The sequence below is a fragment of the Monoraphidium neglectum genome (assembly GCF_000611645.1).
Source record: "Monoraphidium neglectum strain SAG 48.87 unplaced genomic scaffold scaffold01197, whole genome shotgun sequence".
NCBI lineage: Eukaryota > Viridiplantae > Chlorophyta > Chlorophyceae > Sphaeropleales > Selenastraceae > Monoraphidium > Monoraphidium neglectum.
The window spans coordinates 1-15,897 of NW_014012431.1; the positions used below are offsets into that span (position 1 = coordinate 1).

Consider the following 15,897-nt stretch of genomic DNA (forward strand, 5'->3'; position numbering starts at 1 on the left):
CCGCCAGTCCGCCCCCGTCCTGACCCGCTGGATGTAGGGCCTGGCCTCCACCTGGCTCAGAGAGGGCCGCTTGGCCGGGTCCGGGTGAGTCAGGTCCTCCGCCAGCTTGCGCAGCTGCCGGGAATCTTCCCCCAGGTTGCGCCACGCCGGGGACGCCATGCAGGCGGCCCGGAAGCTGCCCACAGCGCAGCCGCCGCCGCCGCCGCCGCCGCCGCCGCCGCCGCCGCCGCCGTCGCCGCCGCCGCCGCCGTGGGGGCCCTGCTGCTGCCACTCGAGGGGCTTGTAGGGCGAGAGGCCCGTGATGACCTGGCGGGGGCGTGGTTGTAGGGTTGGCAATTGGTAAGCCACAGAATGAGAGGGGTATGAGTCGTGGCGCCGGGGCCGACTGCAATGCAAAGCTGCTCGGTCATTATTTTTTCCAAAACCATGTGCGCCGGCCAAGCGTGATGCGTGCCGGCGGCCAGCCGGCCTTGCGCGGATGACATGGCGTTCGTCGCGCCGGAGGGGCCGGGCCGGCGCCGCGCACCGACCACGTTCCCGCGCTCGCGCTGTCGCGTCACGCAGCCCCAGCCAGCGAGCGGCCGGCCCCAGCTCACCGCCATGAGCACGGTCCCGACGCCCCAGGCGTCCCACGCCGGGGTCGCGGCGGCGTGGAACCCCTCGACGGTGCCGCTGGACAGGGCCTGGGGTGGGAGGCGACGGGCGCGGTTGCGAGGGGCACACATGCATCAATCACGACGGCAAGGGCGGATCAAAAACCCATTTGTCCAATACCAGCTTGCACCGCCCGGGCTGGAGGGTTGGGCAGGCCCGTCTCCGCACAAGCGTGCATGCTTGCACGCAGCCGACGGCGGTCGATGCCCGAACACGCGTCGGCAGTACGTCCCCCCAAAAGCAACCCCCACTCGCGCAACCCCAGCGCGCCGTGGCGGCATACGGGCAGCCCCACAAACAGACGCAGCCCCCCGCACCTCGGGGGGCACGAAGGCGTCGGTGAAGGCGCGGCACTGGCCCGGCGGCGTGAGGGACCCAAAGTCCACCCAATGCACCGCCAGGCGGCGCGCCTCGTGGTCGGGCTGCACCAGCAGCTGCTCCGGCTTGAGGTCGAGGTAGACCTTGCCCTGTTGGCGGGGCGGGGTTGTATTTGGGGGGGATTGGGGGGTCGACAGAGTGAGGGGGCGGCAGACGAGGCCGAAGGCCTTGTGCAGCGCCAAACCAGTGCGGCGCGATCTGCGGGGCAAGAGCTGAGAGGCGCGCAGGCACAGGGCTTGGATGCGCACGGCCGCCGCGCTGACCCCCAAACCGCCGCGCGTGCCCACATGCGCGCCCGGTCAAGGCCAGTGGGGGCGCGGGGGTTGACGTGTGACAGCGCGCGCGCGCGCGTGCCGCGCGCAGTGTCGCCCACCTTGGAGTGGAGCCAGGTCATTGAGGGCACCACCCTGTCAATGAACTCAAACCCCAGCAGCGTGTTGAGCCACAGGGTCCACCAGTCGCGCGGCTGCGAGACAAACTCCATTATGGGCCTGAAGAAGGGGGGAGCGAGGTGGGGGTCGGGGGTGCAGGCGGGCTTGAGTTGCGTCCCGGCGCCGGAGCCGGCGGCGCTGGCTGGGGCCTGCGGCCGCGGCAGGGCCCGGAAAGGGGGCGCCCGTCGAGCATGCGGACGCGCAGCGAGAGGTCACGCCGCGGGGCGCGACCGCGCCTCGCTCGGGGCTGATCCCTCAAGCCAGCCGCTCGCTCGCACGCCGCCGGCCCCGCCCGCAGCCCCCCACATGCATGGCGTCCCTCGACGCCCCAAACCAGCACACCGCCCCCCCCCCCTGCAGCCCCAAGCGTGGAGTTTACGAGCCGCGCGGGCCCCACCTTCCGGCGTCAGGGAATCCCATCCAAAAAAAAACCTCGTCCTGGTGGTGCGCCGCCATGCGGACAATCGCCTCGGGCGCCTCCTGGGCATCGGCCTTGTGGAACTCATACTCTGTCCGCACCTGCGGCGGCGCGTCGGGACGGGGTGCGGGGACAAGAGGCAGGTGGGGAGGGGGCGCGGCGAGCGCTCGAGCTGGGCGTGCACGCACGCGCGCATCGGCGAGGCCCCGCGAGGATGTGACACGTCACGTGCCCTTCATCGCGCGATCCGTCAGCCGCGGCTGGCGGCGCGGCGCGCGCGCGAAACTGCCAAGCAGCGCGCGCCCCAAGTCGCGCCGCCTCCGCGACGCTGTGTGCGACAGGTGTGTCACTGCCCATGTGCACCGCCCGTCATCCCTTTGCTTCACGCCCGGCGCGTCGTGTTTGGCTCACCATCCTGCGCAGCTCTGGCTGGTGCCTGATGTCCTTCTTGGAGTAAACCTTGGCCACCATGCGGGCCCCGGTCTGGCTGTCTCGTGATGTGTACACCCGCAAGTGGTCCCCAGGGCCGCCCTTCAGGGTGGGGCCCTGCTGCACCGTCCAGCCGGGCCTGGAGAGGAGGGGGGCGGCGCAGAGGCGTTGCGTGTGAGCAGCGCAGCGGCAGGGCGGGAGCGGATGCGCGCGCAATGGCGCATGGCGCAGAATGGTGCCCCATGCGCGTCCCCCTGCGCATGACGTCAACATGAAACTATGAAACACTCTGATGTTTCTTGATTTCTCACCGAGCTGTGGGCGCGGACGAAGCCCCCTGGCAGGGGCTCTCCGTTACGACCATCCTTCAAAGCAAAGTCATGCGTATAGAGTCATAACACACTGTGATTAGTTGCACCCGATTTGTGCGGTTGTTATCAAGGGGTCGTATGTTTTGCAGCCGTCGGCTTTTTCTGCACCTTCCACTCCAGCAGTGCAACCACCGTCGGACCTGGGAACACGTAACCAAACGCACAGTTATTTTTATAACTTTTCGAATACGCCAAGGGCGCTGAGGAATACGAGCAGGGGCGCACATGGCGCCTGGCACAGCAGAGCACACATACTGCGGGGCTCCCGGATCGTCTGTGCCGCGCATGTTTGCTTGGATCCCCACTTCAGGGCTACCCAACCCCAACTTTGATGCATATCACATGTATTGAGCAAACACTCCTGCATATCCGTGGGCCGACAGCGGCCACACACACTGCAAGGTGGCTCTGCGGCTGCAGGCCCCATGCGACCCAGATCTCCTGCCCACCTGGTATTCAGCAGCAACCACAGAGGGTCTCATGAGCTGATATAGACGCCTTCAATCGCGCAGGCGCCGCCACCTCGCGGCCAGCAGGGCGGCTGAGGCCGCCGTGGGGGGCATCGGCGCTCCGCGGCGGCCTGAGCAGCTTCAATCTGCCAACATGGCAAGCATGATGCCATCAGACCACAAGCCTCATGGTCTTGGCAGTGGCCTGGGTGACAGTGGCAGGTGGGGCCGGCCGGGATGATGTGGGAGGGACAAAGGTCGGGCGGCGGTGGCACGAACGGCTGTCTGACTGCGCCGGCGCCAGAAGCTCAAGTCAGCTGCGTGGTTGATTGATTTGATCATCACGAGAGCCGGGCGGCGTCAGGCAAGATTGTCCCTCCTCCGCACCTGTCCGCTGCTTTGCTTGAGGAAGCGCTCCGCCGTCGCGCGCCGCGTCTTGGCGAACACAGCAGTGTCGAGGTGCGGCAACCGCGCCGCTGGACGGCTGTGAGCTCGGGCTGGCAGCAGAGCATGAGCAGACCCTATCGGTCATCTCGGTACCTTGGCAATGGACAATACCTAAATCTAACGCACGAGATCCTGCATCGACGTACGTGATGCGTCATACCCAAAAAGAAAGAGATATAGATGCGCAATACATGGACTCAAAGTTATTGGCTGCATGCTATTTACATGATAATTCGACCAGCTTCGTCGAAATCAAGTGCTGCGCCGCACTGAGATCACGCCAGCGGCAGCGGCGCGCACCTGGAAGCGAGCAGCTGAGCAAGGGCAGCCGCGCAGCATGGGTCCAGCAAGAGCTGCATCCAAATACACTTGAAGGCGCAGGACGCTCTGGGGCAGCTGCGAGGGGATGAAAGCAACGTGCCTGACATCGCCTGGACGTGCGGGCGCGCGTGCACAACACGTATTGCTCAACAGCGTAGCCAGGCGCCGCTCTGTGGTGTCAAAGCGTTGAGGCAGCGGCGGGCGCAGGGTGCAGCTCTGCGCGGCTAATCGCGTTGGGCCTCGTGGCAATCGAAGTACAGCAGCAGTCGTTGTATGTCCAGCATCCATAATCGTGTTGCAAGCATGAGGGGCATCCGGCGGCTGCTGTACCGTCACTGGCACACAGCCTACGCCTATCTGATTACAAACAAGTATTCTGCAGGTAGGGACGTACAGGGTGTGTCGCGTCTGGTGTGCTCAAGCGCCAGCGCTTTCTGCAGCGCATGTTTGAAGATTTGGCAGTACTGGGCGGCGCCACGTGTGCGTCGGCTGACTGGGCAGCCTCTTTGACACGGCAGCGGTAGCCGATGCTGGCGCACTGGCGCGCCAAGGAGGGCAGCAACGATGGCGGGGGGCAGGCGTGGCGTTCAGCGGCTCACCGTGGCCCCACTGCCCTTGCATCGGTCATCTAGCCTGGCCGAGCCGTGATAACATTCTCGCCCCCCCCCCCCCAAACCCTGCATTACGAGCGCAGCCTTGAGCCCTGCTAGGCAACATATGCATCGGCGCCTCCTCGCCACTCGGCCAACGTCACTTGCTGCTCCCATATGAGCCCTTCTGTGACGGCCGAGCTCATCGCGGGATGTGTGCTGGCAGGAGCGGGGCTGAAGGTGAGCTGGCAGAGCGGGGCGGCAAGAGAATTGCAGCGGGTTCTTTTGCATTACAGTAGCATAAGTGAAGGCTTATGGTTCTTGTTGTGCCTTTCCGAGCAAAACACATTTCAAGGAGATTTGAGAATGAGAACTGCTGCTACAGCCTGTCCGGATCCATTGCAGCTTTGCCCGCTGCCCTCTTTGTCTGCCCTGCGCATTTGATGCCCGGCTCCTGCAGTGGGTCAATACTTGCGTGAGTGGATTTACAAATCTCAATTTTGAACAGTTCAGGGAGGTGTGCTTTGATGCAAGGCCTCCTCGTACACATATGCATGTATACACATTCAACACTTGGTTCTGTGAATGGTAGCTGCACGGGCAGCAAGCAGAAAGTTTGAGAAATTGCAGCCCACATGATGTGCGGTGATAATCAGGCTGCAACATCGACCTGAATCCAGCCGCAGCTGGAACCAAGCCCTGGACTGGCGGCCAAGAAAGGCGCTCAACCCTCCGAGTCCAAGATTCACAAACCTGACAGTGGATATGCGTTGACCGGTGTACCCCGTAAGTGTATTGCCGTCAAAGCGGGGAGCGCGGCTGCCTGCAGCAGCTGACACGACGTCAACCCCGCAGGCACCCGCAAGCTCAACCAACCCTTCCTCATGCAAAAACCAGGCACTACAGAAAGCAGCCCACAGCCCCCGCAAACCAAAGAGATGTTGACCGTGGTGTACCCTGAAAGTGTCTCGATCGCCATCAAAGCGGGGAGCGCGGCTGCCTGCGGCAGCTGACACGACGTCAACCCCACAGGCACCCGCAAGCTCAACTAACCCTGCTCCATCCAAACACCAGGACTGCATCAAGCAGCCCATAGCCCTCCGCAAAGCAAAGAAAAATATCCAGGCTGCGCAGCAGTCAGAGCCGGTTGTGCATTGAAGCGCGATGCAAGTTGAAGTAGCTCCCAGGCAGGCAGCCTTGACTGAAAAAACGGGGTCTCGCGGCCCAAGCCATCACCTGGGTGGCTTGTACCGCCTCTTGGCGCGCGACGCACCGCCCCTCAGAAGCGGTCCACCTCGCCTGGGACAAAACACAGGGGCGCAAACACCCCGTGCCGCAGCGCAGCCTTGGCCTGGCGCGCCTTGCCGCGCATCAGGCCCCACCAGGCCGCGCGCGCGCCCACGCCAGGCGCCAGCCCTTTGCCGCTAGCGGGGGCGGTCACGCCGCTGTCAAAGGCGCCGCCAACGATCACGCCAGCGTTCCAGCTGCGGGAGCCACCCCTGCTGCTGTCACAGTCCCACGGCGTGCTCGCCGCCGCCTTGGTGCCGCCGGCCACAGGGGAGCCGGCGCGCACGATCACCACCGAGCAATCCAGCGCATACGACGCCGAAGCGGTGTCACCGCCCTCGCTGTCTCCATCCATCCGGTCACCCTTGCTGCTGCTACACTCGGGAGCCAATTCCTGCTGCCCGCCAACGAGCACCGCAGTGGCAGCCTTGAGCATGGCGCAGCTGCCAGCCCCGCTGATGCAGCTGGAAGAGGTGGCCGCTGCGCTGCTGCTCTGGGAACCGGAGGGCGCGCTGTAGCCGTCGGTCCAGCTGTCTTTGCCGTTGTCGCTGCAAGTCGCACTGGCCTGGCTGTCGGCGGCAGCGCACTCCTGCCGCAGCGCCCTCAGCCCGCTGTGCACCGTCCCCAGGCACGCCTGCAGCCGCCCCACCCGGCCCTGCAGCACCGCCGCCTCGCGACAAGCCGCCTGCGTCTCGTCCACCGATATGATCAGGCAGTCGCGCACCCGCCGCGTGCCCTGGCACTTGAGCTCCACCTCGTGCCGCAGCTCATCGCATGTGGCATCGGCCAGCCGCGCCGCGTCCTCCCTGGCCCGCACCTCCGCCTCCAGCTGCTGCACCTGGGCCTGCAGCGCCCGCTGCTGGTCCCGCAGCTGCTTGATCTCCTGCTGCTGGCGCTGGCTCTGCCCCAGCATCTGCCTCATGACGCTCTCCTTGTTGGCTACCTGCCGCTTGAGCGCCGCCGCCACCTCATCCCTCTGCGCCAGCTCAGCGCGCAGCTCCTCGGCCTCGGCCTCCTGAGACAATTGGGAGCGAGAGCAGTTTTTTTTTGGGGGGGGGGCATGCTCGCGCTGTTGGAAAGTGCGGATTGCTTTGTCGCTTCTACCTCTGTTAGCCGAATAAGACCCAGGCGACTTGGTCACTGGTTGGGCTCACACAGTGCGCGCAGGAGGGCGCCACCCGCAATCCGGCGGTGGCGTGCACACAGGTCCCTTGTTAGTGCTGCTGGTCCTCACCCAAAAACCTCAACCCTGAACCCCACCCCGCGCCCCTCACCTGCGCCTCGAATGCCTCCAACATGTCTTCCCGCCCCGCCATCAGAACCCACAGCTTGCGCTGCCGCTCGCCCGCCTCCCGCTCCAGCTGCGCAAACGCGGGGGAGCGCCGCGCCTCCTCCAGGGTGGGTCGCCGGGCGGGGTCCGGGAGCGCCAGCTGGGCGATGAGCGCCTTGAGGTCGCTGCAGGAGGGAGGCAGCGCCCTCCAGGCTGACCTGGACATAAAGATTAAAGGGAAGTCCGCGATGAGCTCCTCCTCAGTCATCTCGGGCCCGTCGGCGGCGCCGCTCGTGGGGTCGCCCGGCACGCAGCCGGTCAGGACCTGCCGGTTGGTGGTGGGTCCAGAGAGAGTCATGCGGCATGCTGAGCTTTCAAGATTGGTATGGATATAATGGGTGATCGCGGCAACGCTACAGCAGGAAGCCCCCTTGGGTGCGTGACGCGGTTGCATTTTTGAGGTGAGCCAAGGACAGGTGAAAGTGGTTGCACAAGCGAGTCGCTGAGCGGCATGCCGCGGTCGGCGTGACGCTGCCCCTCCAGGCCGTGTGAGCCCCTCACCTCCCCAAATATGACCGCCACTGCGTACGCATCCCACTTGGGTGTCGCCGCGGCGTTGCCTCCCAGGTAGTGCTTCTGGCAGGCGCCAATGGAGGGAGAGGGGAGCGGGGTTGAGTGGCTTTCCCAACAGTGGTGGACTGCAGCACAAGGGAGCGTATGTAGCAAATGTGGCGCACCATTGGCCAGCCTTGGTGTCCAAGGAGAGCTGCCCCTGCACTCCAAATCGCGCCGTGGGCTGCGGAAGCCTGCTCGTGCCTTGTATCCGCTCCAAGGCAGCGTGCAGAAGGCAGATACGGCCCCCGCAGCGCCCGCTGTGGCGGTGCGCTTCACCTCAGGGGGCACGTAGCCGGGTGTCGAGGCGTGGCAGCAGCCGGTGTCGTCCACCGAGCCCATGTCCACCAGCCTGGGCAGCACCCTGCGCGCCAGGTTGTCAAACTGCAGCACCACCTGGTCGGGCTTGCCGTCCAGGTACACCAGGTCCTGGGGGGCCGAGGTTGGGTGATAGGTTGGTTGGGGTGTTGGTTGGTTGGTTTTGGAAACAACAAGGATGCAGAAAGATGCTCAAGGGGTGGGAGCCCAGCTTGTGGGTCGCGCAGCTTGGGCGCACACACGACGGCGGGCTGAGCCAACACAGATGGGAACGCGGCAACACAACAATTCACAGCCACACGTGCACCTGCTGACTGCTCGGCGCGCGTGAGATTTCACCCGTCACCCCCACCTGCGTGTGCATCCAGTCCCAGGTCAGGATCAGCTGGTACGCCACCTCCTGCGCCAGGAGGGCGCTGAGCTTGTGGGACGTCGGGTCGGCCGGCTTGCGCACGTAGTTCAACAGAGGCCTGCGGGTTGGCAGGGGTGGCGGTGAGGGTGGAAGGAAGTGCAGGGAATGGGGTGATGAGTGTTGCTTGATGCAGGGGGAGCAGCATGGAGGAGCACTGCTGGAAGCAGTGTGGGCCAGAGGGTGGGGCGTGCTCCAGGGACGCGAGCATTATTTGTGTGGATCAGTGCGCTGAGGGCATCTGGGTCCCTTGAAGGGCCTAAGGGCTCACGCATCTTGCGCTCAGCCCACTGCTGGTTGCTGCGGCAGGGGCCAAGCTGGATTGGCTCCTGTGCGGCCGCCACAGCAACAAAACGCCCCCCTGTAGCCGCCCTCTCGCCCTGCGTCATCCAGCCGCCCCTGGCGGCCGCAGCACCCGATGGCCCCCAGCCAACTGCACCCGCCATCCCCGCGTGTCGTGCTCACCGGCCTGCATAAGGGAAGACCAGGTAGATGAAGGCCTCGTCCTCGTAGCACCCTCGCAGCGGCACAATGCCAGGGGGCAGGCAGCCGCGAAACACGTCGTGAAAAGACACCTCTGCACGCACCTGCAGGTGTGTGAAGGTCGGGGTGCGTGGCAGGGATGGCACTTGTTGGTGACGTGAGGTTGATCGCACACGCTCGTGTTATCGGCACCACCCACAAAGCCCCGACCACACGTCTGAGCTTGGTCTGCGGACTTGCTGTGAGGCTTGGCGACTGCTGGCGCTGCACACAAGCGACGCCAGCTGGGACTGGTGCAACGGCGGAGGTGCCATCCAGCAGGCCTGGCCAGCTCCCTGGCACCCCCTCACCATGCGCTCCACCCAGTCAAACGTGTGCAGCTCCGCTTTGCAGTGAGCCTTTACGACGTACTGCTCGTTGTCGGGGCCGACGGGCGGGGTGCGGAACACAAAGGTGTGGTCCCCATAGGCGCCCTTGAGGGGGGAGCCCTGCTGCCACCGCAGCAGCTGCCGCAGCCAGTCGGGCCTGGAGCGTTGGTGAGAAAAGAAAATGTATCAAATTGTTGCACCTCGGCTACAGAGAAAGCGTGTGAGCGTCGCTGCGGGCAGGCGCGGGCGCAGGGCAGGTGGGACGCGGCAGGTGCGCCACAAGCGCCAGCACACGACACCGCACGGGATCTGTCTGCAGGAATGTGAGCTGAAAAGTCCTTTCTCTCTCATATTACGACCGTTGGTCGCTCACGGTGGCGTGGGCATGGCGGACGTGGGTCGCGAGTCTGCGGGCAGGGAACATCCGGAGCTCGTTGAGCTCTCCATGGCTGTCGAGATATGCTTTTGTGGACACATAAGATGTTGCAATGTATGGGGGCGTCGTGTGAGAGGACAGGCAGTGATTTTTGCAGGTTGAGCAGCCGGCAGATTCAGCACTGGCACCTTCTGCCACAACCACCTCAGCACCCCCCTGCCTGCCGGAATTCGTATGCAGCTTCCAGTGAAGCTAGGACGACAATTGTTCGTCAAGGTCATATGCTTGGTTGAGAACGCTGAGGTGTGCAAGGGGTGCTGTGCAGGCCGAGCTGAGCGGCTGCTCTGCACGGCCCGCGCTTGGTTGTCCAGCTCCGCGGTCCGGACAGCCTGCCTTCGCTGTTACCCACCCGATGGAGCACATCCCAGGCTGCCTGGAGTCGAAGCATCTCTCACACAGATTCCCTCAGGGGCATCACTTCGGCAAGCACAGCCATAGATGCGCGCTGCACGCCCGCAGCTGTGCCCTGAGCATGCAAACCTATCCCCTGCCTGCTCACCAGCTGCGGGACGACGGCCATAGCCACTGCCACACAGAGGCCCCAGGTTGGTCACAACCAATGAGTTTCAGAGTGAAAGTGTATACACCTTGGTATGTACATGTGTGACAAGTACTGTAGACAGTGCTACACGTCTATGACCTCTTCAGCCTCACCGCCCCCCTTGCCACGCCCGCCCTGCCCGCCCCGCCGCTGCTGCGCCCCGAGTCCCAGCCGCCGCCGCCGCTGCTGGTTCAGCACCTTGGTGCTCTTCTTCAGCCCGGCGATGGTGATGCGGTGGCTGACGCCTGAAGAGGTTGTGATCGCGCGATTCGAGCGCGTGAGTGGCTGCTGGGTATGGCGGGCGTCAACACGGCGGGTGAGAGCAGCTGGACCGGCTCATCCGCTTCCTCTACAGCAGTCTGGCTGCCCCCACCCCATGCTTGGAATGACGTAATGCGCGGCCGTACTGCCGCCCCGCCCCCAACCCCGGGCCGCCCTTCTTGCCCCTGGTCACCCCTCTCACCGGGGAAGGGTGCGTCACAGCAGCCGTGTGCGTGGATGCGGATGTGCTGCTCAATGGCGGACCTCTCGTAGACGTACCCAACCTGGTCCTCTACAGGGTCCTCCAGATCATAGATCTGGGGTTTATGGGGGTGTAGCGGAAGGGGTTGAAGCAACGGGGTTGAGGCTGCCACCAACTCCAAGTCGGTCAGCGCCCACGCCCGCCCCGCCCCCGCCCCAACCGCCGCAGCGCGCGCCCGGCCCCCCGCTGCCGGGCGCCGCAGCCGCTCGCAGCCCGGCCGCGCAGGACCGGGCGCCTCGCCGCTCACGTTCCGTCCGGAGATGGGGCAGGTCGCGTTGAGGGCGCCGCCGCCCACATCGACGACGTCCTCGTCATCGTCCTCGTCATCGCCGCCGCCGCCGCCGCCGTTGGCCTCGGTCCCGGCGGCCTCGTCGAAGTCGCGCATGGCCTGGCTCCGCTTGGGGTCAAACCTGGGCGGATTGGGTTTGTGCTTGCTGGTGAACGCACTAGGCTCTGATGGCGTGTTGCATTGTGATCATATACTGTCGCGTGAGTGTGAGGATGACGCTGGAAGCTTTTCTGACCAACGAAACTTTTTCAGCACGGGGCCTGCCATGCAGGGTTGTAGAGCCTGAGTCTGTGCAGGGAGCGGGCCCGCGGTTTAGCAACGCACGCACTGATCAATCCACGCGCTGCCTGCACGCGCCACAATCTGTTCCAGTGCAAATGCTGAGGACAACGACCCGGCTTGCTTCTCGATAAAAAGCCGGCGTTGGAGTGGAGCATAGGCCGCCCACCTGCCGCCCACGCGCTGCATAATAGCCTCCAGCTCCGCTGCAAAGTCGGTGCTGGCCCCCAGCTGCGGTGCATAGCTGCCCGCCAGTGTCACGAGCGCTGATCTGTACGCCTCCACCTCGTGCTTGGTGGTCAGCAGCGACGCCAGCTCAGATCGCAGGGCCGAGACCTGCTCAAGGTACGTATGAGGCGGGCGAAAGCTAGAAAGCTAGAAGCAAAAGCTAGAAAGCAAGCCCAGGGCCGACAAACAAGCGTTCGGGGTGGTATCGGTACGCGGGGGCTGCAAGGCGGCGGGAGGCGGGCGGGAGCGCAAATGCTCGCAGCCTGGGCACCTTTGCTGAGTCGCCAACGCCGCCATAAATGAAAGCGGCATCACTGACAGCCACCTCTTGAACCTCCTGGATTGCCTGTGAGTGCCCGGCCAGGGATTCAAGGGGAGCTGGGCGGACGCTCACGAGTGCCATGCAGTATGCGCAGGAACGCGCACAACGTCGGCGGCGCGCACCATGAGAAGCGGCGTTTGAGCGCTAGCCAGTGCGTTTAAGTGGTTGACGACTTGTTGCGCCCGCACTTGGGTGGCCGCTTGCTGGCTCATAATGCTGCTGCGGTGTTTGGCGCGCGGGTGCACGTAGTGATCGCAAGCTGCTAGGTGCGATATTATAACGTAATTGGTCTTCGACTCAACGCCATCATGAACAAAAGCACATACATCCTTCACTTGGTTGTATACGAAGCTTGATTCAACTTAGCAGATCATCCTGCCTCGATGCCACATCAGCCATATATGTGGCTGGGCGTGTGAGCAGCAATTTCAGCCATGAGTGACGGTGGGGAGGATGCTCATCTTGCCGGGGGCCTCGTCAGCGGAGACACTCCCATGATCGCCGAGCCCGCGGTCAACACCAAGCGCGACGGCGCGCGCTTGCGTCAGCAGCAGCCGCTCCGTGAGGTGGGGCGCATCCGCCACAGCCCCGTGGTCGAAGATGGCGACCGTGGTATCGGCGACAGCGACGGCGATAGCGAGAGCGACCGCGAAAGTGGCCACGACCGGCGTGGGCAAACCTGCAGCCAAATCGTCTGCAGCAGCCAGGGCGCCGCGGGCGCAGGGGATGCAGCTGACGACACACAACGCGCGGCGGCTGAGCTGCTGCGGCCCTCACCAAGACGAGACCGGTCGCCGCCGCCGCTGCAGGCGCCGCGAGCGCGCCCGCCGCTGCCATGGGCACCAACAGCAGGCGCTGCCACTGCAGATGCCATGAGCCCCCGAGTGCAGGCCACCCTGGCGTCTGCCGCGGCGGCAGCAGCAGCGTCAGAGGCTGCAGCAGCAGCGGCGCAGCGTCCGCCGCTGAAAACCCCTTGCGACCCAGCTGCAGCAGGTGCACCCTGCGCCGCTGGTTCTGCTGCTGCAGCGCCGGGGCCAGCACATGCGAAACCACCCGCAGAAGAGCCAGTCAACGGAGGCGCAGGCGGCGGCGAGGCCCCTGGGTCTGGTGATGGTGGGCAGAACGGCGGCGCGCTGTCATCAGAATACCAGCAGCTGTCACTCTTCGCGGATGACGAGGCGAGCGGGCGGCGGCTGCCGGGCGCGCAGTAGCGCCCGGCTTGTTGATGGGCGCGGCTGCTGCTTCTGTCCACGCATGCAGTGCGCGACGCTGCGGCCGACTGGGCAGCTCTCCTCGTCCTTGAAGCCGCGCCCGAGGGTTGTGAGGCCCCCCAAGCATCCACCCCTGCTCAGTGTGTGCTGGCGCCCGCGTGCGTTTGGTCTCGTTTGCAGGAGGAGGAAGAGGATCTTTTGGCCGAGGAGGAGGCGCGGCGGCCGTGGTACAGGTAGCAAAGGGGGGACAGACTTTGCTCACTCGGGCGGAGGATACTGTATCAGCATGCTGACAGCCTAGATGCGCCTGATGCAAAAGCTCTCGCTCATTATCTTGGCCAAGTTCACCTGGCCGAACATCACCCCATCATGCTCATGTTTGTATCTTGGTCAAGCCCAGCACCCTGGCCGGCGCAGCAGGTGCAGGCTGCCTCTTGCTGACACTAAAAAGCTCAACGCAGCGCCCAGCTCGGCGCCCCCGAGCCGACGCTGCCCCCTCGCGTGTCACCGCCGTGCTCAGGCGCCGCTCGGTGGTGCTGCACGCGGCCGCCTTCCTGGCGGCCGCCGCCATGCTGGTCGTCGGGGTCTGCACCCACTGGGGCGTCCCGCGCATGGCGAGCGCACTCGGCAGCGGCAGGGTGGAGCTGTTCCGCTGGATGTACTTCTTCGCAGTGTGGCCACCCCTGTGGGTGGGCGTCAGGTGAGCCAGCGGCTCTGGTCGCCCATTTGATGCACCAAACTTTGGTGGGGGGTGACGTGGGCCCACCTCGGGCGTTGCCTTTTGATCAACAAACGGCTGCGTGCAAGGCGGCTCTGGTTGGGGGCTGAAGCGCTGAGCCGCATCCTGGGAGACTGAAACCCCATCAGCGCCGCAGCACTGCTTGATAAAAAGAGTTGCGCACGCGCGACGTCCTGGCGCCTTGCACTCCGCACCACGCAACACCGCAATCCCACCCGGCCAGGTTTGCAAACAACCGGCTGTTCGTCTGGATCGAGAAATGCTTCTTCATGTGAGCCGCGGGGTGGCACTGCGGCGGCGGCAACGCGCGTGCTCGCATGCGTAGCCTCAGCCAGCAGCGCCCGCCCATGAGCAGCCCGACAAGCGGCCCCCAGGATGCTGGCGGTTGCTCACCATCACCACCGGGTGCTGCGATGATTTCCAGAGGAATGGTCGAACCCTTGACGTACAGCGCCGCGTACCCCGCCCGCTGCCATCTGCATGCGGCTCTCACCCCCGCATGCTCGTATTACCGATTGAATTGCCGGTGAGAGATCAAAGCATCTGTGTTCGATCGGACTCTCCGCTCCCCTGCCGTGCGGCCGAAACCCGCCCCAGGGATGCCATCTACTTTCTGGACGCCGTCCGCCGCACTGTGCAGCGGCTGGTGTTCATGCTGCTGGTCCTGCCCTGGTTCCAGGTCGGCCGGTTGGTCGGTTGGGGTTTAGGGATCCGAAAGCACCTGACGCCCAGCTCCTACTAGGGTTTAAGACACCCTGCTGTGGCGACAGGGCGGGCCCGTCGTGCGGAGCCGCCGCGGCTGGGGCAGCACGTACCTCGAGGCACGATCCATGCGAACGTGCACGCCGCACCCGCACCCACCTGCCCATGATGGTCTCCCGACGCCCGCCGTCCTTCTTTGACTCTGTTCATCAACGCGCCCTGGCCCTCACCACCATCCCGACCATCCTGGCGGCGGTCTCCAGATCATCTTCAAGGCGGCATGGTGCGAGGGGGAGACGCGCTGCAAGGCCAAGTCGTACCTCCAGGTTTGCCGCACGCGCATGGGTGCGCGGGTGGGCGCGAGCGCATGTGGGGGGTGCGTCCTCACGTGGCGCACGCACGGGCGTTTGTGCGTGTGCAAGGGGGGGGGGCGCAAGGTGAGGCGCATATGCGTGTTGCGGCAGATGGTACGTGGGTCCTGTCGACGCAGCCACCCCTCGTTTGGCGATCCACCTGGAGGGGCGTCCAGGCCCACACGCCTCACAACCAAGTAATCAGCCGTGAGTTGGAATGATGCAACCCTGCCTGGGCCGGCCGACTCACAACTAAAAACACATTGCCCTGCCAACTCCGGCCGCGCGCGCCTGCAGGCCACGGATGCCGTGTGGAAGCTGGTGGTGTGCCTGATGCTCTTCTGCCTGGCCAACTTCCTCAAGGCCGCCGCCACCAAGCTGCTGTCGAGCGCGTTCCACCGCACCGCACACTTTGCAAAGGTCAAGGAGGCACTGGACAAGGTGTGTGTGTGTGTGTGTGTGTGTGGGTGTGTGGGGGTGGGTGGGCGTGTATACGTGTGTATGTTGGGGGGAATAAGGGTGGTTGCCTTGAGGAAGATTGGTCTCAATGCATGGAGCGTGCGCGTGCGCGCCAAGTCGCTCAGGGTGTAGGGCTGAGGGCAGGCGCGCGTGCGCGCGCGCGCGTGCGTGCGTGCGTGTGTGTGTGTGTGTGTGTGTGTGGTGTGTGTGTGGTTGGTCGTGCGTGGGCATATGCGATGCGAGGTGTGTCGGTGTGCGTAGCGGGAATTATGATAGGGTGGAGGGACATGGTTGCCCATCAGCCAGCTGGAGTGCGAACCACGCAAACCCACCCAAACAACAGCCATCCATCCCAACTGACCAGCTAACCACCCACCCAACCGCCCAACCACCCAACAGGAGTACTACCTGACAATGCTCTCCCAGCCCCGCCCCAAAAAGCCGCCGCCCCCGCGCCCCGACGACGCCCCCGACGGCCCCGCGGGCGCCGCCGGCGGGCCCAGCGCCTTTGGCGGGCGGCTGGAGGGCCTGCGCGCCGGCTCCCTGGCGGCGCGGTCGTTCATAGGTGCCATGCGCGCGC

The 15,897-nt window shown here is 64.9% G+C and overlaps 4 protein-coding genes across 4 annotated transcripts; 1 reads left to right on the plus strand and 3 right to left on the minus strand.

Moving 5' to 3' along the window:
- Positions 1–24: 24 nt before the first annotated feature.
- MNEG_6993 (hypothetical protein) lies at positions 25–2,674 on the minus strand (the record flags this gene model as incomplete). The annotated part of the gene is made up of 7 exons (XM_014044531.1): positions 25–306; positions 531–683; positions 972–1,121; positions 1,406–1,523; positions 1,861–1,982; positions 2,293–2,449; positions 2,622–2,674. Coding segments are annotated over 7 exons (1,035 nt in total), but the record flags the coding sequence as incomplete, so codon positions are not given.
- Positions 2,675–5,767: 3,093 nt separating this feature from the next.
- Positions 5,768–10,034, minus strand: MNEG_6994 (hypothetical protein; the record flags this gene model as incomplete). The annotated part of the gene is made up of 8 exons (XM_014044532.1): positions 5,768–6,790; positions 7,050–7,370; positions 7,607–7,681; positions 7,937–8,086; positions 8,328–8,445; positions 8,850–8,971; positions 9,218–9,392; positions 10,021–10,034. The coding sequence occupies 8 exons, from the start codon at positions 10,032–10,034 to the stop codon at positions 5,768–5,770; spliced, it is 1,998 nt and encodes a 665-aa protein (XP_013899986.1).
- Positions 10,035–10,296: 262 nt separating this feature from the next.
- On the minus strand, positions 10,297–11,978 carry MNEG_6995 (hypothetical protein; the record flags this gene model as incomplete). The annotated part of the gene is made up of 5 exons (XM_014044533.1): positions 10,297–10,457; positions 10,676–10,790; positions 10,983–11,145; positions 11,473–11,639; positions 11,976–11,978. The coding sequence occupies 5 exons, from the start codon at positions 11,976–11,978 to the stop codon at positions 10,297–10,299; spliced, it is 609 nt and encodes a 202-aa protein (XP_013899987.1).
- Positions 11,979–12,347: 369 nt separating this feature from the next.
- On the plus strand, positions 12,348–15,590 carry MNEG_6996 (hypothetical protein; the record flags this gene model as incomplete). Its single annotated transcript, XM_014044534.1, has 9 exons — positions 12,348–12,419; positions 12,838–12,966; positions 13,245–13,297; positions 13,585–13,764; positions 14,027–14,074; positions 14,401–14,482; positions 14,769–14,831; positions 15,156–15,299; positions 15,579–15,590. The coding sequence occupies 9 exons, from the start codon at positions 12,348–12,350 to the stop codon at positions 15,588–15,590; spliced, it is 783 nt and encodes a 260-aa protein (XP_013899988.1).
- Positions 15,591–15,897: the final 307 nt, after the last annotated feature.